Source organism: Phoca vitulina, unplaced genomic scaffold, assembly GCF_004348235.1.
Source record: "Phoca vitulina isolate PV1807 unplaced genomic scaffold, GSC_HSeal_1.0 scaffold9, whole genome shotgun sequence".
Lineage (NCBI taxonomy): Eukaryota > Metazoa > Chordata > Mammalia > Carnivora > Phocidae > Phoca > Phoca vitulina.
The window spans coordinates 16,173,511-16,199,041 of record NW_022589712.1 but is presented as its reverse complement, the minus strand read 5'-3'; the positions used below and the strand labels follow the sequence as shown (position 1 = coordinate 16,199,041).

General features: G+C 43.2%; 1 protein-coding gene across 2 annotated transcripts; it reads left to right on the top strand.

Annotated features, from left to right (window-relative positions):
* The first annotated feature begins 921 nt into the window (after nucleotides 1-921).
* Nucleotides 922-18,985, top strand: IYD (iodotyrosine deiodinase). Of its 2 annotated transcripts, XM_032408293.1 has the most exons (5): nucleotides 922-1,195; nucleotides 9,967-10,158; nucleotides 12,715-12,874; nucleotides 16,563-16,719; nucleotides 18,479-18,985. In XM_032408293.1, the coding sequence occupies exons 1-5, from the start codon at nucleotides 1,012-1,014 to the stop codon at nucleotides 18,659-18,661; spliced, it is 876 nt and encodes a 291-aa protein (XP_032264184.1). In that variant the 5' UTR covers nucleotides 922-1,011; the 3' UTR covers nucleotides 18,662-18,985. The 2 variants fall into 2 exon arrangements, with proteins under 2 accessions (XP_032264184.1, XP_032264185.1); XM_032408294.1 differs by lacking the exon at nucleotides 922-1,195 and having other exon boundaries at nucleotides 9,967-10,090; nucleotides 18,479-18,922.
* Nucleotides 18,986-25,531: the final 6,546 nt, after the last annotated feature.

Sequence of the window (25,531 nt, the reverse complement as noted above, 5' to 3'; positions counted from 1 at the left end):
TTTGGGAGTTATTTAGGTTTCTGTGAGGTCATGAGGGTGGAACCCTCATGAGTGACATTAGTGCCCCTGTGAAAAGAGACATGAGAGAGATGGTCTCCCTTTTCTACCATGTGAGGACACAGGAAGAAAGCATCCACCTTCAAATCAGGAAGAATACCCTCACTAGGAACCAAATTGGGCCCCATCTTGATCTTGGACTTCCCAGCTTCAAGGATGGTGAGAAAAAAATTTCTGTCTAAGCCACTTCACCTATGGTATTTTTGTTATAGAGACCCAAACCAACATTTGCTAAATAAATGTTAAGACAGCTGCTTAAAAACAAAAACAAACAAACAAACCCTATCTAAGTTATATAATTAACCAAACTGTCATTTTTAATGATTTTGGATCACTTTTCCTGGATCGAAAAGTTTTTCTCTAATGCAAAATATGATAATTTCTTTGCTCTATCTGTTGCCTCAGGCCTCATTTAAAAAAAATTCAAAGCCTCATGGCAGTGTTTCACAAATATGCTCTTTTTAAAATGCAGATTACCAGGTCTTTTCCCCCAGAAATTTTCTTTCACTAGATCTGAGTTGGTGCCTGGACATCTCCTCTTTTAAAAACAAGTTCCCCAGGTGATTCCTAGCTTCAGGCAAGTTGAAGACACATTGCTCTTGGAGAAAGTTATGCAGGAGGAAGACCAAACCCCTTGGACCACTGTTAGCAAGATCTGGTGCATTAAAGTGTTTACTCAGATCCCGGCAATTATTGTCTAGGAATATATTGATTGAGCACAATTTTAAAAAGTGGATGCACCTGTGCATTACCAAACCCACAACACACCCTGAATGCACACGCCGTGATCTTTGCTCCTTTGCAAAGTCCTCCTAGAGTCAGAGAGTTCACCTGGTTCCTCCCACGGTGGCACACGGCTCTCTTCCCTCATCCCATCCCCCAGCATTCGTCATTCCTGGCTCTGTTTGTTTAAATACCGTGTGGGAAGAGTGGGCCCCGTTCAGAGTCAGTCTTATGACCATGTTTTGCCTGACTCCAGTCTTGGTAGCAGTTGTCTGCATTTTGATTGCCTGGATCTTTAAAAATGCTGATGGAAACATCGAGAGAAGGAAGGGGGAGACAAGAGCCAGGGCCGAGGCTCGTCCCTGGGTGGATGAGGACCTAAAAGACAGCTCTGACCTCCACCCCGTGGAAGAAGGTAAGGATACAAAGCTGCTTAGCTTCCACCTTCTGCGTTGTTTTGATGAGCGCCAGTAGATAGCAGGGCTTATGGAGAGGAGGAAACACTCAGGACAGTTTCATCAGCTACCTCTACTGTGCAAATTAGTGTGTGACAGAGACAAACCATTTCTCTCAGGTGGTCAGCTTGGCACCTGCTGGCACTAACCCCCCTTGATTTCTGGATAAAGAGTCAGCAAAGGGCTGTTGAGGGGCTGACATTTTCCCTGACCCCAATCCTGTTCTGGCTGTTAAAATCTTTCTGAAGGGGCACATCCCCGGCTGCTGGTAGCCATGGGGGAAGTGGTCAGGTCTGAATCAAAGACTTGGAAATGTAAAAAGTGGCATTGGTCCAGGCGCTCACTACCCTTCCTTGTGCCAGGCCCTGTGGGTTAGAGTCCAGTTGGCTGTGTCCTCAAAGCTGGGTGTCCAATTTAGCGGACAAGGCAAAAAACAGGCAAAATTCGGGAGGAATGAAGGGCCAAACTGATCATCAGGGGTTTCAAGGAGGCATAGGGGCATGGTGGGGGTGCAGGGAAAGGACAGTTAGGCCTGGCCGATTAATAGGACATGAGTAGCCATGGTTAGGAGGCCTCTCAGGCAAAAGGAGCAGAAAGAGCATAAGAGCAGGGATGGAACCCCTGGGAGAGATGCTGAGAAGACAGGAGGACTGCAGTGGCGGGGCGGACGGGTGAAAGTGAATTGGGGTGGTGAGCATGGGCCCAGCAGTCATGGCTGACCCTAAGATGAAGAGGTGGTGAGGGAGGAGGCAGGAAGGGAGAGGTTCTTGAGGAGGCTTGATGATCGGTATTTGAGGTACGTCTGAGGTGGGTTTGTGGTTTGTGGGATGGATTCAATTTGGAAGAAGCTCAGTGATTCTCAGCTGGACTCGTGATGCCCCCGCCCCCGGAAGAGGCCACCTGGACTGTGTGGAGGGGTGTTGGTGTGCCTATGTGCATGTCTGTGCACACCTGTTCTGAGTTGCTCTCATCTCAGGACTGGGGGCTGGGGTATACAGCAGGCACTCAGTGCTGGGAGCCAGCAATGCTAAATGTACTGCATAGGATTCAAGCCCAGGCCGCCTCTTAGCAGGCCTGCCTCTCGCTCTTTCACTGAAGGACATCCCACCCAGATGGCAAGTCGAGAAGCACTTTTCCTGAACAAAGGGACATCTGTTATGATGCTGTGTGATGGTCTGTCCTGGTAAGGATGCCCTGGGTGATGGTGGCCATGGGAATGCAGAAGTGGCCGTGGGAACACAGAGGAAGGAGTGAGTTGGGGCAAAGTTCAAGGAAGAACAACGGGGTTTGGTAATACACTGAATATGTGGAAAAGGAGAGGATGAGAGCTGGAGGCAGGGAGAGGTGGAAAGACACTATCATACATGGGGGAGGGGGGAGGATCCACAAAGAAGATGCTGAACGTCCACAAAGATGTGTTGGATTTGAGAAGATAACTAAGCAGACAGGGAAAGGCGGGCCAGGTGAGGGATCCACAGGTATTGATTGGATGCTTACCAGCACGGGGTGATACTTGAAACTTGGAAAACTGATGAATTCCCTAAGGGGATGTTGCTGGCAAGAAGACTGAGTATAGAGCTGGACACCTGCAGAGAAGAGGGCCTGTGATGGGAGAAAGGGACCATGGAGAAGACAACCTGCGGAAGGAGCTCTAGGATAATGACAACGACAGGCTCTCATAGACACTGGCTGTGTCCACTCAGCATCACATTTGATGTATAGTAAACCACTCAGTCTTCACGTCAACACAGCAAGGTGGGCACTGTTATTATCCCACATTACAGATAAGGAGACTGGGGCTCAACTATGCTAAGTGACCTGCCCAAGCAGTTAGTAGTAGAGCTGGGACCCAGGCAGTCTGTTCTGGAGTCCAGATACACAACCAGGTGCTAGGCTGCCTTTCTACTAGGAGAATAACCTAGAACAGAGGCAGCAGAAGACCAGCAGGCTTAAAAATGCCCCAAGAGATCAGAGGTAGTGTGCATTGAGGAAAGACCCCGGAATTTAAGAGTTTGGGGGATACGAGAGGGATTGGTAAGGCTGGTGGGGAACCAGGGACCGGGGGCTGGGCCTGAAGGTCGGGAACACAGAACAAAGCTGTGTGGCCCTGTCTGGTTCTGTTCTCTGCGTGCTTATTCATTCTTGCCAAATCCTCTGCCTCTTTTTTCTCTGTTCCTCACACAGAAGAATAAATTGAACGTTTAGTGGCCTCCCCAGGAGCCATGGGCACCTCTGCTCTGAATGTTACAGTTCAGTCTCTCGTTGGAATTTTTGTTGTTCACTTAAGTGATACCTGCTGAGGTCACATGGATGATCGGTGAGAAGCAACATTTAAACCCAGGCTTCTCTGCCACCCAAGTCCCTGCTCCTAGCCCCTGGAAGGGTGGACACAGTCCAAGAGAGGATTCACTGTACCAATACCAACTACAGGTTTAGAGGGGCCTGAGCCGGGGAGGGGGGGGTATAAGGGGTATAAGAGAAAGGATTCCATTACTGAAGCAACATGGAGAAGCTTTTGATGACAGCAAATGGATACCAGATTCAAACCATGTTGAAAGTTAATTATAAGAGACAAAACAATAAAATATTTAGGCCCTTCTAGTGTGAGTTAAGGAAAATAATATGTACCAATCCAAATTCCTCCAGCTTTGGCTCACAAAGAATTCCTACTCCAGGTTCATAGACCAGAGAATCAGCATGTGTGTGGGTGGTTTGGGGAATGGGGGAGGGGTGCAGAGTGGCCATGCTTACTAGACATCAGGCACAGACTTCCTTTGGGGACGGTCAAACATGTGTTCTGTTAGTATTTTCAGTTTCCTGCTTAACTATAGCAGCGGTCTAAGGAGGAGAAATGACAAAGAGAAAACCTTAGATTGTCTCCCTAAAATGAGGCAAAAATCCTGCACAAACATACTCTAGTCAGGCCTGATTCATGGAAGCTCATGGAAATGGAAATAAGAGAAAAAGATATAAGGAACACATCTCATCAAGATATGTTTGTTTTAATGTTGGTAGAAATTTGTCTTCACTTAGCTTTACTGACCATCCAAAAACTATTGTCCTAATTAAAAGTTTGGTTGTCCCAGATTGTCCAATCACTACTAAGAAAGGCTTGTGTTAGCAATTTCATATAGTTTAACCTAATACACTGTGTAACTTCCAGGTGAGAAAAGATAAAATGGAGAAAACTCAATCATACCAATGGAAGGCAGGAAAGGCAGTGGGGGACAGAAGCAAGGGAAAACCATGTGTTAGAAAAGTGCTCAGTGGTAAGGGTAGATATATGTACATAGATATGCATGTATGTGTATGTATATGATTTTATAAATTTCACACACAAATTAATACATCCCTGTGTGCATATATATATGTATATATGTATATATGTATATGTATGATATATTTGTATATATATGTAGGGATAATAAACATCCTCAAGGTTTGTGGCTGGCCATTAAAAAAAAAAAAGGCTTATGTTAAAATCATCTAATGTGGGTAACGCCTGAGAATTAAAATGTTCCCACAGACTTGGGAAAGGACAGCTTTTTAGGTAACTGAGGTAATAAACAGCTGTCAGAACCAGTTTCAAATCTGTTCAATAGATCAATGACAACTCTCCTCAGTAAAAGCTTAGCTAGCAGACCAATCAGTGACAGTTTCTTGCTTCTGAAAGCCAGCCAATCAGGGATGAATTCACTTCAGTACCAACCAATCAACAACAGTTTCAAACAAGTAACATTCTCCCTGTAGATGGTATTAATCCTATTACATTTCTGGGAGTCCACCAATCCCTGAACTCCAAGCTTCCCAACCAAGTGGTGTGCTGTATAACTAGCCAATGGGAGAAGCAAGAACCAATTGTTAAATATTCAGGAACTTTGTGGGCCATTTTTGAATTATCAGCTTGAAGTCAGGCCACAGTGGAAATTGGCAAGTGCTGTAAGTCAGGCTCCCCCACCGCCTCCTAGAGCTGGTTTATTAGCACACCACTATCAAAAATGCTATAAAAGGTCAACAGCATTTACTATGTTCACAGAGACTCTCCTTTGCTATAGGAAGCAATAAATCTGGCTTTGTCTTTTTATTTCATTATCCTTTGACACACACACACACACACACACACACACACACACACACACACATATACACACAGCCATTAATACTTTTACATGGTTGATTTTAAGAGGTTGGTTTACCAAGACTCTTATAAGGCCTTAAAATTTTAGGGCAAAGGACAGGTAAACTCAGATGAGAGAAAATTAGCAAAGGGAAAGGACTTGAATGGAGGCATTATCTTTGAGATCAAGTCTGGGTGGGTCCTAGGGGAGAGTAAGGATCAACACACGGTTGGGGGGAGGAGCAGGGAAGGGCACTCCAGATAACACAAGAGATGATGGGGCTCAGAAAGAAATTCTGTCAAATTCATTCAGGATAGCACTGGGGAAGAAAAATTTCTCTCTACCCTTCAAGATTCTTCAAGCTGGTCTAAGAATTAAATTGACATGAGACAGATTAATAGAAGAAAAAAACACAATTAATTACGTGTGCACAGAGACCCAATAATAAAATTGAGACCCAAAGAAATGACCAAGGCAGGCAGATTTTATACATTCTAGACAGAGACAATAAGTTTGTGAGGAGTTGATAGGACAAAGAAAAAAATGCTCGAGAGTTTCAATTAGGAAGGAATTCTAAACAGAATTTGGGCTGAGGTAGTAGATTAGTAAAAAGTAACAAGATTTGTTTATACAGCTTTTTTTGGCTCTAAAGTCCCTGTCTCTGGTGATAAGGGTCTCTCTCTACTTTCTAGTACAGGGAGAGTACCTTTCATGAGAGATTTATTTCCTGCTTTCAGGGGGACAGGGGAGGGGCAGAGTGTCTTTCTTGTACCAGCTATTTCCCAAGTAGCTTCCGTTCAAAATAATCAATATGCCATGGTGGCACCTTTTGGGGCCGCCTGCCCTGAGCCACTACAATAGCATTGCTCTATTCAAGAACTTTCCATCTGAACTGCCCCCAAACTCCCCAGCCCCCACACACCTCAGGAGCTGCTAGTGAAATATACTGTAGTGAGTCAAATGACTGACAGGCCCATGTGGAAACAGAGTGAGGGCTGAGGCAGGTGGGAAGGAGGTGTCCTCAGGGCAGGGGTTGAGCCCTGACCTTGTTCCATCCCCACCTTCAGAATCTGTCTCCTGCAAAAAGCTGCATCACCCTCAGCCTTATTAATATTGCTCCTCCACATTCCCCAAAATTCCGAGGAGGTAACAAGGATGACATGACACAAATTGGCCTTTTAGCGTCATAGCTAGAAAATTTAGCTCATTTGCAAAGATTTTTGAAATAGAACTGCAAAAACACAAAAGCAACTTCTATAGAGATGCAGTGAAAAAAACCCACCTTTGTGTTAAACATTAGAGAATACACGTGGCCTAGAACTTCCTGGCTGTGAAACCTAATTATGGTGCAGTTTAGGGTTCCTTGGCATTAAAGCAATGATAAAAGGAGAGTTGTTCTTGGTGCCAATAGCAAATCCCAAATGTGGCAGCACAGATTTATAGCAAAAACTGGACCATAATAGCACACGTTTGTTTTGAAATACATGGGTTTTATGCTTGAATGAATCCCTTAGAGTGGCTTCTCTCGTCTAGCATGGAGGCAGAATGACTAGTTTACAGAGGCTGTTCTCTTTCCTCTTGGAGCAGTCAGGAGGTCAAGGGGAAGGAGAAAAGGACCTTTGGTATCGGTTCACTGCCCTGCTGTTCCCTGGGTTCTTTCTCTCCAAGTCTGGCTCTGCCTTCCCCGTTTCCCCAGGCAAGATGCAGACCTTCTGCTCTTCCTGGAGCAAGCCTTTCAGGAGAATCCAACCTAGCATTGGTCAGGCCATTTGTCCGCCCTGCTCACTGATAATGTTCAGGCAGTAGCCGCTTCATTCTGCTACAGTGGGAACGCTTACCTTGGACTTTAGAAGCTGCAGAAACTGCCAAGTCATGCACCTAGGCTGCCTTTAGCTTATACAAATGCTGAATGGATATTAAGAGTTGGTAACTTACCTTTCAAACAGTTAATGAGGCATTTCATGCATTTGCTCGCTCATTCACCACCTACTAAGGACAGAGGTTCTCAGACTTCATAACAAATGATATAGAAGTTATCACTGGTGTTGAAAGTCTTTATTGACACACTTAATAAGTTCAGGGCTGATACTGATGACATCTGGCTTTGGTTCAGAATTGATCACTAGAAAGCTGATAGTGTTTGCTGCCACTCCCCGATCACACCCACTTCCTTTTAACTGAGTAACTTGGCCTTCTCATTAAATGTGTACAATTTGGGCCCAAACTTCCCTGGCTAGTAAAACGTATAAGGAATTTTCTCACTAACAGCGATGAGCAAACCATGGTACTTGCCGACATGGTATTGCCATTGAGGTTTTCAGTCATTCCCTCTTGCCTTCCCCCTCCCCATTCTTCAGAGACCTAGGAGTGAAGTATGTGCATGTGAGTGAAGGAGAAAGTTAATCCTCTACCTGAATTCTGCCTGGAATGTTCCAGACCCTCAGGGCCAGGCACTGGATCCTCTTGCTCTCTTCATTCTGTTCCTGTTGTCATTCTCTTCTTTGTGTGAGGGTACCCAAAGTGACATCCCACCTTCTGGACTCAGACCTTTACTTTCACACTAGACATCTCTGCTTGAACAACTCACAGGCATCTCAAATGTGATGGACTGGTGATCCCTACCTCTACTTCCCCCAGATGGTTCATTGCTCATCCTCTATCTCAGTAGATGGTCCCACGGTCTCCCCAGGTGCTAAAGCCCACCACCTGGGTCTCATCCTTAGTCCCTCTCTCCCACCACTCCAGCCACACACTTCAGCAGGCCTTATCGTTTGTGTCTCCAAGATGCTCCAAGAATTTGTCATTCTTTTGTTGCACACCTAGTCTGGGCCAACATTATCCCACCCTGGCTATTGCAGTGGTTTCTTGATGGTTCTTCCTCCTTCACTTTTGTCTCCCTCCAATATACACCTCACCCTGTTGTGTTTTTTCTTACTCTTTGTTTTATGTTGCTTATATGTTGCTTTTTCCTTGCTCCATTCCAGATATTTTCTTCTGAGTTATCTTCCAGTTCACTAATTTTTTCTTTAGGTATGTATATCCTGCTTTAAATCCATAAATTAAGTTTTTAATTCTATTACTTTATTTTTCAGTTCTAGAAGTTTATTTTTTCATATTTTCTATGTCATCTTTATCTTTTCCTGTACCCTACAGATTTATATAAATTTGTGTTTTTTTCCCTCTAAACGTAGTAATCAAAATTGTTTTATCTTTTGAGTCTGATAATTCCAATATTTGGAGACGTTTTTAAATATCAACTCTGTTGTTTCTTGCTCAAAATGTTTTCTTTTTATGATTGATTGTATTTGGTGGGTTGCTAGTAACTGTAGTTAAAATTACTTGTATATTGGCATTTGCTTCTATTAGGCAATGGAGGTATTTTCAGGCAGGACCACCTAATTCAAGTTTGAGGCAAGACCCACCAAATGGTATAACCCCTTGGGGGCTGTTATATTTATAATCCATGCTTTCTTTAAGGATGTAATCTTGGGGTCCCAGCTTATTAGCCTTCTCACTGTGTGTGGGTCTGGGCTTTGATTCTTGTTCCCTACAACCCCTGAAAATATAAAAATAAAAATTCAAATATGTAGAGATTGGCAAATCCTATCAAAAGAAATGTGGCTTCTTTGCTTACTTGCCTCTGCAGGCTCATATTCCCCTTCAGTTTTGGCCTAGGAATTTCTTACTATGTTGTCAGCAATTCGTTGATTTTTTAAAAGACTTTAAAGATACTTTATCTCATGATCTTAGTGGTTTCCAGCTAGCGGGATATTGTTTCAAATACAGCAGTTCACCATTAATAGAAATTTTCATTCTTCATCTTTGTGTAGGTAAAATTTTCTTTTTCTTGATTTTTAACCAGTGTGGAACTTGGATAGCCAATAGTCAAGATCAGAGTTCAGGATTTTGTGGACTCATTCTTTTCATTTTCCCTGATGCTTTTGAAATGATAATCTTGCAGACATTTTTGAGAACTTTATTTCCTTCTCCCTGTTGGCCACCTTATGACTGTAGGGGAGGAAAAATAATTTTCCCTCTACCCTTTTAGCTTCTTGGCGGAGACAGCCCCCCCACCCCAATCCCGTAATAAAATACAGATTAAGAGAAAAAAAAAAATAAGAGCTTAATAACATGTATACCTCCTGTATACATGGGACAGATCCAGGAAAATTGAGTAAGTCCCCGAAATGGCCCAAGCCACCACCTTAATTACCATCTTCAACTAAAAACAAAAGAAAGATGTTGCGGGAGGAGGATCCAGTTATGAGAGGTTATCAAGAAGAGCATAGTGTTTTAAACAAGGGTAAGCTTGTTGTGCATATTTAAGTCCACCTTCTCCATTGATAAGAATTTCTTGTGAGAATCATCCTTTTCTTCTTGGTACAGAGAAGGCTTAGGAATGGAGATATCCTCTATAAAAATAAATGTTCCTTACAAAAAGGTAACTTTTACTCTGGTTTTCAGAACTTCTCTTGTGTCTGTTGTTTCTTAAAAATTATCAGCTCAATGTGATACTTATGCCAAAAAGGCATATTTTGGGGTGGCATATTCTGCTCCCCTTCCTGACCAAGAGAGATAATTTAATTTGCTGCCTTTCTTGTTCATATTTGCAGATGCTGATGACTGGCAAGACTCAGAGGAAAATGTTGAACATATTCCATTCTCCCACACCCGGTATCCTGAAAAGGAAATGGTTAAGCGATCCCAGGAATTTTATGAACTTCTCAATAAAAGACGGTCTGTCAGATTCATAAGTAATGAGCAAGTCCCTATAGAAGTCATTGATAATGTCATCAAAGCAGCAGGTCTGTAATGGTACATTGTGTCTTTGAGAATGTCAGCTGTAAGTGACAATACTACAGCAATAAATTTCAAACACAGTGAATAAAGCCCAGAGTGAACATTTATCTCTGAAGTCTTACCCCGCTGTTGACTGGCTACCAGAAACATAATGATTTCCACTTTCTACAAACTATTGACTGTTACAAACTTCCTGGGAGCAGATGTAACAACAGTTTGAGACTTCTGAAATTACTGAATATTATGATCTTTTATTAAAATTTAAAATTTCTGAACATACTATTATACACTGGAAGAGAAACATGCCCTTATTTTCCCCTCCTCTTGAAACACATGCACGCATGCGTGCACACACACACACACACTCACTCACATTTATGCATTTCTTTTTGGAACCAAATTTTTTATAATACACACCATAATGCTCTACTACCGTTCTCTAATGAACTAGCAACATTTACCTATATGAATTTGCAAAGTAAACCACAGCAAAGCAAACCCATTTTCAACATAGATTGATATCTCCATGAAGGAAAATAAAAGAATTAAAGAAAAAGGGGGGAGGAGATGTAAGAAAAATCCCCCATTTGAGTATTATTGGAGTATTGGAGTATTATTCTTATAGAAATCACATTAAGTTCATTTGCAAAAAGTATTACATGGCCATTGTGAATCCATTGCTCAAGTTGAAAGGAAGCAAGAGTAAAGCACTTTATTTCAGTTAAGAATACAAATGCACTGGCTAGTTTTTTATTTAACTATAGCAGTTCCTAAGTTCCTTCTGTGTATATACCTGTATCCATATATATGTGTGTGTGTATACATATCATGTGCAGATAAATTCAGCATAATCGAAAACATTAGGAAACAATTTATTTCTTATGTGTAGTGACACAAATATTTAGTGGACAGACAACATAGGTACCAAGGGAACTGGAATCACTCTGTTCAGAAATGTGGGCTTTGTGTTTAGCTTTTGACTTGCATCTCACAATCCAGTCATGCTCTCTCAACCACAGGGAGTGGTGGGAGGCAAACAAGAGCCCCATCAAGCAGGCAGTCCTGACCCCGCTGGTGTAGAGATTATGTCATTAAGTTACTCACTAGGGAAAAAGGAATAGTTCCTTCTGAAATATCCTACCTATGGGTCACTGTGGTCTCTCACCAGGAACAGCAGGCCATCTCTAGGACAGCAGGGTGACTCACATCAGAAGCTGGCCCTGGTTGGAATCGGAAAGAGAATTCAAGTTCCTTGGGCGCTGAGATGCACTATGAAGCTTTGTCCCAGGATACTGGGACTGACCCAAGTGTGGGCTGAGGGTTCCCATAGCCCATGAGAGCTGAAGACAGACTTATGTGTACTGAGCACCCAGGGCCAGGAGATCCCATGTGTCCCCAGCAGGACCACAAACCCCACAGTGCCACACTCAGAGTTCTGATATAGGTACCAAACCATTTATAGGTTTGGTTTTTTTTTTACCTTTCATGAGTATTTTATTTATTTATTTATTTATTTTTTTTTTTATTTATTTATTAAAGGTGAATTTTTTTTTTTTTTTGAGAGAGAGAGATAGAGTGAGTGGGGAGAGGAGCAGAGGGAGAGAGAGAACCTCAAGCTTAGCGTGGAGCTGGATGTGGGACTCGATCTCATGACCCCGAGATCAAGACCTGAGCCGAAATCAAGAGTCAGATGCTTAAGTGACATGTCATAAGTGTTTCAAAGCCATTTTACCATTTAAATTTTTTATCTTTTTCAATTAGCTTCGTGACTTTATCCTTTTTCAAGAATATCAAAACGAAACACAATCTTGGAGAATTTGGGCTGTCAGAACTTCCCTTCTGGGTTCCCTTAATGGTCATGGTACAGTTATTTAGGAACGTTCTCCCCCACATAATTATAGAAGTGATGATAAATTCCCATCGCCCTGGAACCATTGGTCTTGACCTCAGTTAGCTGGTTTGTTGCCCCTAAAGTGATGCAGAATGAAACGGAGTGGCTGCAACATACCAGCGTCTGCGGCCAAGAACTTCATTCGCCAGGTGATCTAACTTCATTTTGAGCAAGTATGAGTTATTATATTTATTCTTTTTTTAAAAGATTTTATTTAGGGGTGCCTGGGTGGCTCAGTCATTAAGCGTCTGCCTTCAGCTCAGGTCGTGATCTCAGGGTCCTGGGATCGAGCCCTGCATTGGGCTCCCTGCTCGCAGGAAGCTTGTTTCTCCCTCTCCCACTCCCCCTGCTGGTGTTCCCTCTCTCACTGTGTCTCTCTCTGTCAAATAAATAAATAAAATCTTAAAAAAAAAAAAGATTTTATTTATTTGAGAGAGAGCGAGTGAGAGAGAGAGCACGAGCTTGGGTGGGGGCAGAGGGAGAAGCAGACTCCCCGCTGAGCAGGGAACCCGATATGGGACCGATCTCAGGACCCTGGGATCATGACCGGAGCTGAAGGCAGACGCTCAACCGACTGAGCCACCCACGAGCCCCTATTATATTTATTCTTAATGAACATTCTTGCATTTTCCTGTGTTTTAATTTCTGATTTTAATTTACTGGATGATAGGAACTGCCCCAAGTGGGGCCCACACGGAGCCCTGGACCTTTGTGGTTGTGAAGGACATGAACATGAAGCACAAGATTCGGGAGATCATTGAGGAGGAGGAGGAAGTAAACTACTTGAAAAGGATGGGACACCAATGGGTTACAGACCTGAAGAAGCTGAGGTACAAAAGTTGATGGAGTTATTAATTAACCTCTCTGTGCTTGGTTTTCTCATCTGTAAAATGGGAATGTCTAGGATTTACTTCATTATGAAAATTAAATATGTAAGCACATTTGCCAACATGTAGAACAATGATGACACCTAGTAAGTGCCATATGCATCTTTGGTAAGTAAATGGGATTTGACCCAAGTAATAATAAATAAAACATTGAGGACTTACTTCATTTTTCTCCCATCTGGAATGTAAGATTGTGAGATATTTCTCAGGACTTTGACTGAAGTAAATTACATTTGCTAAAGTGATACCATCTTCCAAGTGATCTTACTAAGCAGGCTTTAGTTTTAGGACATGCTTAGTAAGAGTAGATACAAGTGTAATATCTAATAGGCATTAGTCACTGTGCGGGCTTCCTTACCTCCCGGAAGGAAGTGTGGTGGAACTCATTGTAACTAGATTTAATGCAGTGCCTCTGTGCATTAGGGTACGTCCTGCAAGTTGTCAGTTCCTCTAGTGGCTGCAACTAACGGTGACTTGTGGAGTCCTCTTTCCCCACTGAGGGCCGGTCATCCTTCATAATATCTCAGATGCATTCCATAACTTCTCAGTCACTTTTGTCATTAAAACAGTGACTTTCAATTGTTTAGACTCAGCCTTGTCACTTACCGAGTCCTCAAAACACTGCCCTCCCCACAAAGACCATTTCCATTCCCCTCCGGGGTGCCCTGAGGCTGAGCGTGAGGAGGGACAGTGGGCAGAGATGTTGGTTCTTACTTCAGAGAAGGGAAGCTTGCTCTAGTCATTGGCACTTGGAATACAGAGGTATTCACACCTCTGGTTCTCAACTGTGGGCCTTCCGTGGCCAGTCCTGGGGTGTTATCCAAAACCCCAGTGTGACCCAAGCTTGTAAGAAAGAAAGGGCAATGAGATTGCAGCCTTGGGGAGAAGGGGGGACCTCTTATCCAGTAGTCAGGGCTGAGTGATGGCAAGAGGGCCTCTTGGCTCTGCTCCTGTTTCATTTATTTGGCCCCAAAGGACATATTTTTCCTAAGATATTTAAACCCTATTAAATTGATGCCTTATGGAGTTGTAACTTATTACCATACTCTGGAACTAGTGCAGGATATTAATAATAAATATAAAAATCTTATTGCAAATTCATGGGGAAAAAATGGGATGGGTAAAAGTTAAGTTGAGTTCCTACCCTTAGATGTCCTGCTCTTTGCATGCACAGTGCCCACAAGATGCTGCAGGGCCCTGGCACTCTCCCCAGCAAAGGCAGAATTAGTCACTCTCTCATCTCTGTGCTCTAAGCACCTAATATACAACTTCTGTGCATCTAAAATGGCCATTTTATCACATAGCATTTTAATTATTGGTTTACTTTTCTTCTCATGTTATAGGCCATATTTTAGAAAGCTTATAGACTTTCTCTGAAGGCAATATGTACACACACACATATATATAAAAACTCTAGGGGTCCAGATTTAAAATGTCACATTATATCATTTAGCATAGTGCTGATGCATAGTAGGTAATTGAATAAATGTTTGTTGAATTGAATTGCAAATGAGCATATGTCCTGACATCCTGTTGGAGTCCACTTTGAAACCCATAGCTGTCATTAAAGACTCAATATACAACCTGGGTCCAACCTACTTTTCAAACCTTATATTTTTCTGTTTGTGGGTTTCAGCCCTCCACCCCAGGCAGAAGGTGCTACTTGTCCTTCTCTTAATAGGTCTTGTTGCTGTGTTTTTATTAGCTTTAATGTGATGTCATAATAAATTCTTGTAAAATTGAACAAACCAGAAATATTAGATACTAATGTATGTCTAGGCAAAAAAAAAAAAAAGTACAAAAATCATTGAAAATTGCTAATCTGCCTTTGAACCAAGGTAAATTGCTTAATCTTCATCTTGCATTAAAATATTTTTTAAATTATTCATTGTAAAATAATATTAGTAGGAATAATACTAACACACACATAACAGTGTGCTAGGTTAGGTACTTTTCTAGGTACTTCATCTATTTGACTGATCTCACCCTCACAATAGCTGTATGGGGTGAGTGTCTAATAGTGCCCTTTACATATGTAGGAACTGAAACATGGAAAATTCAGGAGGTTGCCCAACATGGCAAAACTCGTCGGCTCCAGAATTTATCCTCTTTGTAAACAATAAACATTCTCCCCGTTTGTAAGGAGAAAAGGATTGATAATAATAGCCCAATGTGACTGATAGAAGCATAGTTCTACACTTGATCTTAGCCAAAAGGCAGAGAAGCTGTAAGCTGATTGAAGCATGGTAAGGTAGCTTTGGAAATGTAACCTGTAGAAGTTAAGAGTGTAAGAGGAACCATAGAAAACTGCACAAGTGAGTTTAGTATGTTTTAAAACAGTAAAGAATAACTAGACTTAAAATGAAATCATCTCTTGTTAATTAATGACCTAATGTATCTGTATCCTAAAAAAAATTCTAATATACAGCATTGCATGAATACTACTTTGAGTATCTGTGCTGGAATAAAACTTTTGCCAAATGTATGGGATAGGGTAATGGAATAGAGAAAGATATGCTCCATAGCTGGAAAGCAAAAATTGAAAGTTAATATTTATACCTCACATGAATTATCTCCCACTCCCACAAAGATCCCTTCCTTTTCTCCACAACTGGGCTGATAGCATTACTATCTCTGCCCCTGTGATTTTGGTTAAACCTCACCATCACCCTTTTCCTTTGCTCCTGTACCGGACCTATCAGTTCCAGCCTCTACACCTCCCCAAATTCTCCTGGTCCCTTGCCCACATCAATCTGCCTCTTTCAGAAATAGACCTGATCACATGATGCTTCTGCTCAGAAGCTTGTGGTCACGTTCCATTACCTACCAAATGAAGTATGGGGCAGGCCACCCATACTTTACCATGCACCCCATCCTCCAGCCTACCAGGCTTCTGAAAATTCCCTGGCCTGTTAAGCATCCTCTGTCCTGAATCTGCCTTTACTCATCGACTCACTAGGATGCCCTCCCCAGTGCCCCCTTTCCATTCGGTCCTCAGTGCCCCACCTCAAGGGAAAGTTTGGAAAAGTTCTTCTAATCTGCTTATTCAAAATTATCAACACTTCATTTAGGAGGACTCCTAATGCTCTTGACTTACATTTCTTTAATTCCACTTGCCATGTTTTAGTTTGCCAAATTTTACATATTGCCCTCTGGGTTATAGGATCCATCTTTGTATCTTTCAGCATTTCATGTGCCTTGCCATACTATACCCGTATGAACACAGGTTTATTGGATTAAATGACCCCGGACAGAAAAATATGATAGGACACAAACAAAAATTCTGCCCTTTTTCAATTGAAATATAAAAGACAAGAAAATTCTTTAATTTTATTTTTTGTAAAGATTTATTTATTTATTTTAGGGGGGGTAGGGGCAGAGGGAGAGGGAGAGAAATCCTCAACCAGACTCACCCCCCACCCCCCGAGCACAAAGACCATCGTGGGGTTTGATCCCAGGACCCCGAGATCATGACCTGAGCCGAAACCAAGAGTTGACGCTCAACTGACTGAGCCGCCCAGGCGCCCCAAGAAAATGCTTTTGTTTTAGACATAAATAAGCTAATGTTGTAAAAAAGGAAAAAAAATCATTAAGAGCAAATAGTCTCTGGATTATCTTTTTTTCCCTTCAGAACCAATTGGATTAAGGAGTACTTGGACACAGCTCCCGTTCTGATTCTGATTTTCAAACAAGTACATGGTTTTGCTGCAAATGGCAAAAGAAAGGTCCACTACTACAATGAGATCAGTGTTTCCATTGCTTGCGGCATCCTCCTGGCCGCTCTGCAGGTATGTTACCCTCCCACCCTGCCCCGAAGACAGAAGCAATACCCGAGGGCCAAACAGTGGCCTTATTCACACATTTCAGACATCTGGAAGTTGTTTATCTAAAGTTGAATTCCTAAGTAAGGCAGCTCTGATGTAAAAAGTCACCCTGGAAACCTGGATAGGTGAGTCTAGTGGTGCAACAAGCTGGAATTCTTCCAGAAATTCACTTGCAACCTCACTCAGGCTCAGAAAAACGGTCACTGGATTTACCTTCATCTATAACGACAGGAAGCTTCCAGAGTCTCGGCGGACACACTGCCTAGCTGTGCTCACTGTTGTCTGAGGCAATGGAATTACAAAGCTCTAAAGAGGACTCTATCATAGAGCTCTTCCTGGAAAGTCCAATTGCCATCGTATTGCATGAGAAAGGTGTCTATGTGCTTTAAAAAATCTCATCTATGTAGTAGCTGGAGCAATGTTAAGCAGGAAATAGAGCAGGATTGAGGTACACTTTTTACATGATTCAGTTCATTCACTCAACCTATAGTTTCTGAGCTCCTTCTATGTGACAGGCCCTGGGGCGGGTGCCAGGGATAAGCTGCCTTGTGAACTGTGTGTGCATTCTGCTGGGAACTGGGGTCCATTGGTGGAGAGACAGGAAACACATAAAGCAAATGAAGCAAACAAGATTATAAGAGCGAGTGATCATACTTTCAAGGGACAGTCGATTCTAAAAGCCTACATGCTTCTTCAAGAAAAACGTGTCTGCCAAAAACACCTTGCAAAATACAGTCATTGTTACACAAAAGAGAAAATTGCTTTTAGATTACTTGAAAAGTTGGCCTCGAGGAGGTGACGTCTTATTTCCTTCCTGATTCTGTGAGCAGTTAAATAGAGGAAGTGATGTGCAAGGTCGGACCGTATGGCCCCACCGTTCATTCACCTTAGGGTGCTGGAAGAAGTGCAGAGTTCACAGAGGTTTTCCCAAGCTCGGAGTCGGCAGCCCCGTCACATTAGTGTTGAGTTTGCTGCCCTCTAGCGTCGCCTCAGGCCTAATTCTGAGTGTAGGTCCTATTTGTGAGGGAGGAAAGCGGAATCTTCCTGAAACCCCCACCTGCACAGATCCCATAATGACCACCGGGCCAAAGAGCCTCTCTTGTACGACTCTCAAAGTCAGTTCCAGAACTTCTGCCTGGCTCAGGCTTAGCAGTGACCCTCCGGTTGGGAAAGTAGGGAGATGGAGATAGTCGGCTTGGGAGGCATCTTGAAGCTGCACATGATTTTTACTAGGTGTTTATTATCTGGAGGGGCTTGGGGAGAAGTTGATGGAGTAATTCCTCTACTTCCAATGGATCCCCAGGCCCCTGGGTCTTCTGTGATTGGACATAGGTATTTTCACCTGGGGATGATACTCTGCCTTCATTGTTGACTTTATAAGCACAGGAACTCCCTGGTTGTGGGGCCGCTCCTTTGGTGTATTTGGATTCCCTACATTTCCTTCCATGAAATAACCATTCCTATTTCTTAACCATTGGTGAAAAATAAGACTAGTATTTTTCTTCTTCAAGAAGCCTCTCACCATTTGGTCAAAAGAATGTGGGGACTGGGAGATTGAGGAGAGCAGGTAAGGTTCAAGATCCAATTGCCCGGGGTGCCCAGCTTCAGGGAAAGGACAGGACAAGCAGGCCTCATAGGGACCAGAATGTCCCCAGGCTACAGGAAAAGCCGTGACTTCTTCGCCCACTGACTTGCCAACGTATTCTCTCCCCTCCTGTTGTAGAATGCGGGCCTGGTGACTGTCACTACCACTCCTCTCAACTGTGGCCCCCGACTGAGGGCGCTCCTGGGTCGCCCCACAAACGAAAAGCTGCTGATGCTCCTCCCGGTGGGGTACCCCAGCAAAGAGGCCACAGTGCCCAACCTCACACGGAAACCTCTGGATCAGATCATGGTGACCGTGTAGGCAGGAGCCCATCAGGAATGCTGACAGACGATGGCCTGGTCCACTCTGGTCCCTCTTGGGTGTGCAGGTTGCTTTTTCCATGGGTGTTAGGTCTCCCCAGCGCTCCACTCCACTCAAGAAACTTTCCACGTCACCAGGCCCTTGGAGTCTGAGAAGCCCTGCTCCCCATAGAGTGATTAGGTGAACGTAAACAGTAAGAGGGCACTGGGTACTTCCATGTCTCATCCACTTTGGAAATGCATTAACCTTTTACAGAGAACAGGCCCTGGTTTTTGAGTTTTTAAAATTGTTCCAGAAAAGTCACTGGTGATTTTTTTCTCTTACATTTTAAAAGCTAGGAAAGAGTCATCAGAATGTTTAATGTAGCCCGAGAACTCGGCTATGTGATCATCCTTGAATTTAAATTTAGACTAATCATATAGCCTCTGCCTTCTGATTTCTGGTGGCTTTTAGACCAGGATGTGCTTTTGCGATTTACTCTTTTACTGAACTTCATGGATATCCTGCCCTTTTTTAATAAGTAACTGTCAAAATACTTCAAGCATCACCATCACAGAACAGAGGAGCGCATGCTTGAGCAGGTGACTCTGACCCGTAACCGTCTGAGCGTGTGAAGGGTTAGTCGCATCATCCAGTGGTGTGTTGGAGTTGGCTCGCACCAGCTTGTGGAAGCAGATTGTTAAATATTCAGGAATTTTGTGAGCCTGTTGTTAAACTATTTGTGGTTGGAAATCGCCCACGGTGGGAGTATTTACACCACTGCAATCGATGGATACTACAAATCAGGGCTTGTTTTCTTTTTCCTAAAGAGAACAGTTTTCCATACACAGCACTCACGGTGTCTCCCTTCTTTTCTACTCCAGCCCACAGAAGACTTATCCCTTTTCTCCAGATGGCAAGTCAAGAGGTTTGGGACTTACGGGGTAGGAGGTGTTAAGTTGGGAATGCCAGACCTCATCTTTCGCCCATAATTCTGCCTTCCCTTCCCAGGGTGCTGCATACACTCATAGCTCAGATCAGTTCTCATCCAGCGTCCCCACTGGGCTCTGTAGCCCTTCTGTCACCCTTTTTCTGTATTCTTACTCAGCTTCCTCAAGAAAAATCTCTCCTGCCTCTTTTCATGCCTCTTGTGAGTCACACAACTTAGGAAAAGCCCTTAGTATTTTTGATGAGTCAGAGTTGGTGACGAATCTGTATTAGAGAAAAGGAGGACATTTTTTTCCCTTTAAAATATAATTAGATATTACAAGAACCTGTGCCCTCAACCACTTCTGAAGTCCTTTGAAGGATCTAGAAGTTTCCTTTAGAATCTCCAAAATCTCCCATCTATAGTTTCATTTTTCTCTAAACATGCTTTTCCCCAGGGCTACACATTTTAATAAATGCAAACTTTTTCTTACATTTTGTTTCTATTCTTTTTTTAAAAAATAATTAGTATTGTGACAGGCATTTGTCCTGTACTCTTTATTGTAAATGAGCAATTGTTTTAACTACATTGTTAAAGACTTACATGGGCTGGAATGGGAGCCTAACCATTGTATTTCAGATTGTTTTTAGTAGGAAAAAGATATTCTGAGAGTTCCAAGTATCAGAATAATAAATACACTTTGACGTTACGATGCAATGAAATTGAAGTTATACTGATAAACTTCTGTTTCTTATGTTTTGAAACTAGTTGAGCCCAGATTTGTGTGCTAGTTTTAGTTCAGTCTGCTGAGGGGGGCTGAGGTTTACAAGGGAATCTTGCCTCCGGGGAGTGGGGTGAAGAGGGAAAATGGCCACAGGTGGGAGTCCGAGTACCATGTTCAAGTACAGAGTCACTTGAGAGGAAAGGGAGAGCCCAGCCACGTGAGTTAGGAGCCCTCCAGCAACAGATTGCCAAGGCCTGCCCACCTTCCAGATCCCTGCACCCCGAAACACAGCCCTGTTTCTCATAGATGCTGAACAAATGTGCAAAGACATAGATTCAGGAAGCTTGACAGCCAGCGTTCTCTTTGGGGGATGGAATTACAGTCGACCCTTGAGCAACACGGATTTTTTTTAGATAAGTACAGGACAGTGCTATCAACGTATTTTCTCTTCCTTACGATTTTCTGAATGACATTTTCTTTTCTCTAGCTTGATTTATTGGAAGAATATGGTGTATAAAACATAGAACGCACAAAATATGTGTTAATCGGGTATTTATGCTATCAGTAAGAGGAACTCAACAGTTGGCTGTTTGAAGGGAAGTTTTGGAGGGATCCGAAGTTATACGAGTTATGTGCGGATTTGGGAGTGCGCGGTGGTGGGGGGTGGTCGGCGTCCCTAACCCCTGTGCTGTTCGAGGGGCAACTGTAACAGTGATTCTTGGTCTCGACGGCACAGCATAGATGACCTGGTTTCTCGCCTGGTACTCACCAGCTGGGTGGTCATGAAAAACGGGGGTCTTCCCAAGCCTCATTTTCTTCATTTGTAAAATGAAGGTAAAAGTTGCACTTACCTTGTGTGTGGTGAGTCCCATGTAGTTCCTAACGTGGTAGCACTGAGGGCTAGCTGTTATCTTTGGCTCCTGGTATTAGTGGTAGTAGTAGTCTCACAATGATTAATGCTAGGTGCTATGCATGTTTGGCAAAAAAAGAAATAAAGTGGGCGCCTGTGTGGCTCAGTCGTTAAGCGTCTGCCTTCGGCTCAGGTCATGATCCCAGGGTCCTGGGATCGAGTCCCACATCGGGCTCCCTGCTCGGCGGGAAGCCTGCTTCTCCCTCTCCCACTCCCCCTGCTTGTGTTCCTGCTCTCGCTGTCTCTCTCTCTCTGTCAAATAAATAAATAAAATCTTAAAAAAAAAAAAAAAAAGAAATAAAGTGACACCCTTTAAGAATCTTATCTTCAATGGACCAAATGGTCTTAAACTCTAGAAGCAATGTATCTGCTATCTTCGCTTGAGCCTGGGCTGTTTTAAGGATTTATAGGCTGGACGTCAGCTGTATATGATTGGGTTCTGGAAACCTCGGCAGGGGTCTATTTAATGAGTCACAAAAAGACTATTTTCAGGGAGGAGAGACGGGGACATAAAGTAAGATTCCATGACAACAATCGGTGTCAGAACAAAGAGGCAAATCTCAATGTGGTCTGGAGTCTGCCACTCAGACACCAAGCACATAAACTCTCAAGAACGTTCCCAGAGAGCAGGAGATGGTGCAGACTCGTACGGCAGGATCAGCTTCAAGATCATGTCCGTGAAACAAGGGTGGCCGTGGGGTAACGGTTAAGCACAGGAGCTTAGAAATCGCACGGCCTGATCCCTGCCCTACGAGAGAGCTAAAGAAAAAAATTCTTGTTTCTCTAGTGACCTGGAGCTAATTGCTTAATGGAGGCTCTTCTCTGATGTGTCAAGTGGCGGTAATCATCCTTCCGTTGCAGAGTTTGGCACGGTTCCTGCTGCACAGCAGTCCTACCCGCTAGGTGTCTTTATTGTGGCGGTGGTGGTTGTTGATACCACTGTCCTCGTCAGGCAGCCCTACTTTGAGATCCAGGTGAGCAAAGTAAGCAGGGGGGGTGAGAGACCGGCCCCTCTTCGGAGGAGAAGGCCTGCCGTGGCTCAGGTGGCAGATGCGGGACCATTTGAAGTTGGCCCAGGGGGTACCAGCCTCACCAAGTCAGAGAGTTCCTCGGCAGGTCTCACCACTGGGAGGTTTTTTTCTCTGTTGGTTAATGTTACCAACTTGATATGCAGTTAAGTTGTCTGTTTGCATGCATTTTTCACCTTTTTACTTAAAAATTACAATGGGAAGATGTGGTTGTCACCTTGACCCATTTGTTAGCCATCTCAATGATTACACACCACCAAATAGAAGGATAACTGACATGAAGTGCCTCCCATCGGGATACAACATGAAGGATTCAGTATCACATTTTAGATCAAAATGTCGAAAGGGAAACCAGTTAAGCTGGTACATCTACCTCCCAGTTTAGAGTACAGGATACCTCAGACATATTGCGGGTCAGGTTCCAGACCATTGCAAAAAGGTGAATATTGCAATAAGGCAAGTCAAATGAATGTTTTGGCTTCCCAGTGCACATAAAAGTTGTTTCCACTATACTGTAGTCCATTGGGTGTGCAATAGTATTATGTCTAAAAAACAATGTACATACCTTAATCTAAAAATAGTTTCTTGCTAAAACATGCTAACCATCATCTGAGCTTTTAGCGAGTCACAATCACTGGTCACAGATCAGTATAACAAATATAATAATAATGAAAATGTTTGAAATACTATGAGAATGACCAAAATGTAACACAGAGACATGAAGTGAGCAAATGCTGTTGGAAAAAATGGCGCTGATAGACTTTCTTGCCACAAACCTTCCATTTGTGAAATATGAAGTATCTGCAAAGCACAAAAGTGAAGTGCAATAAAATGAGGTGTGCCTGTAAATGCAGAGGCTAGAGAAACTGGTTAATTGATACGATGAAATAATCAGAAAAACCAAGAATGTGGATCATTCTACAAGAAATAGGCCTAGACCCTCCCCAAGTCAATGTCATGAAGGAAAAAAACCAGGAAGGTCACTTTTCTATCCTTGCTACTCAGTGTGGCCCCACAGCTCTCACAAAGGCACTCGTGCCCGTGGATGGGTGCCGTATTGTTTTTGTTGAGGGGACGGATACAAGGAGGGATATCTTATTTGGCCACCTTGCTGATGTCACTTCCTCATTATACTTTTATTTTAATTTTTCTGTGTGCTTGGAATTTTTCAAAGTGAAAAGATGAAGGAACAAGAACACTTAGAATTAAATCTGAATGGAAATGGAAATGGAATGGAAATACAAATAAGCATTTTTTTCAGTCATAGAAACAATTTTCCTAAACATGCCCCCTAAGTCCATTGTTAAGTTTAGACATTCACTGAAGACACCAGAGATTAAGTTTATTTCATTGGATTATCTTGGAGTGTCCCCAGGGAGATGCGTTTAAGGTGGGAAGATGGAAATCATAGGAGAAGTGAGACCAGAGGTTTAACTTGCCTGCAGGGAGCCCGTTGGATAGTAAAGGAAGGGAGAGGAGCTTGGGGAAAAAAAATATAAAAATACATTTCATCCTGTCTGCTCCTGGGATGGGGAGCCTTCCAGGGAAATCTCACTCCCACTGCCCCAACACACCCCACGCTAATTTCAACTGTTGCTTCATAATCTGGGCAGATCAGCACAGCCCCCTGCCAGTGGTTGTGCCTGGAAGAGAAAAGATAATTCTCTTTCTTCTCTCAGCAGCCTCAAGCTTTTTTCTTCTTTCTTCTTTCTTCTATGTGTTCTTTAAACGCAGTCCTGTAACCATTGTGTTCAAAGCAGAGTGATCTGGAAGGCTTATAGATCCCCTGTAGTTCTGAGACCCTACAATAGGGGGAATCATTGGATTATTGCATCACTGTGAGAAAGAATAATGAAGAAACTTAGAAAATGACTTGTGTCTCACTGATAGGACTCACTTGGAAACTCCCACTTTGCCGGGAGGAAATCTGTAATGGGGAGCTATGTGAGCCAGGATGGGCCAGCGCAGTGGTCCTCAAATGCCAGCCTGCAGCACCAGCCCCTGGAAGGATTGTTCGGGCGCAGATGGCTGGGTCCCACCTCCAGGGTGTCTGATTTAGTAGGGCTGGGTGGTGCCTGAGACAACAGTTTCCCAGATGATGCTGCTGCTGCTTGGGGGACGCACTTTGAGAACCATGAGGCTGTGGCAATTAACAACTCCAACACGTCAGTGACTAAACATGATAAAATTATATTTCTTGGGCAAGCTAAGTCCCCTGCAGGCCCTGGTAGCCCTCCAAGACCATTATTCTCCATAAGGTGACTCAGCTCTCCCGTGGCCACACCCCCCACAGCATGTGGCCTCCTTACTCAGGGAGGTGCTCACCCCAACAATCATACACCTTGGTCCAGGAGTGACTTCCTCACTCTCACAGTCCATTGGCCAGGACTAGTCACATGGTCTGTCCAGAGGGTGGGGAGGTATCATCCTCCTGTGCCTGGTTGGGGAGGAGATCTAAATGTGGACAGGCATTAGAAGTCTCTTCCCCAAGAACAGGGAACTTTGAACTTAGGGAATAAAAGTGGATGTGACAACAAAGGCGTGGGAATAGAAAGTTGAAAAAATTGGCGAAAGGCATGAAGATTCTCTCCTGAAAGGTTAACGTTGAGATGGTTGACATTCGTCATGTGCAACTTTTAAATATGGGATCAATCTGGGCCAAGAAAATCAATACAAATATGTAGAGAAAGGAACTAAAATTCTCTTCCCTAAATGTTCTTGCCTTTGCCCACAAAATGGAAACTTCTATCTCAGAAGAAAGTCCTTATTTTCACTTCTTACTTGCTCATGCCTCTGAAAGGAAAAGGGACTTCTCTGGTCAGTGAAATTGGGGGGGAAAATGGGTGATTGTACGTGTTGAGACCCAACCAAAGTACACTCTACTTTAAGCCACATGAACAAATTAGGGGGGGATTATTCGCTTTAGGAAGATGATTTACCAATGAATTCCTATCAATATTGCAGTTTTCAAAAGTGTATTTAAACTGATATGACATTTTTAAACATTTTTGTAAATATCTTTCAGGAATAGTTATAACTTGAAGAAAAACCTAGTTGTAACAAACATTTTGCCTGAGAGGCATGAGAAATGCCATTTATCAGCAGAGTGCACCATGATAATTTGGTGAAATGGGAACAGTTGTAATGTTTCAATCCACACATATCTACAAACAATGAAAGGCCTAAAACAACTGTTGCTCCCCCCTGCTGCTGTGAGGCCCACAGTTTCACACACAAAAAGGCTGGACATGCAAAAAGGAGGTATTTATCTACTTTTTACAGAGAGGTGGGGATGGGGAGT

What these genes read in the sequence shown, in the direction of transcription:
- IYD (XM_032408293.1), top strand. Translation starts at nt 1,012, where the DNA reads ATGACCATGTTTTGCCTGACTCCAGTCTTGGTAGCAGTTGTCTGCATT. An exon ending in CCTCCACCCCGTGGAAGAAG is followed by an intron (nt 1,196 to 9,966) that starts GTAAGGATACAA and finishes TCATATTTGCAG; the next exon opens with ATGCTGATGACTGGCAAGAC. An exon ending in ACAGACCTGAAGAAGCTGAG is followed by an intron (nt 12,875 to 16,562) that starts GTACAAAAGTTG and finishes TTTTCCCTTCAG; the next exon opens with AACCAATTGGATTAAGGAGT.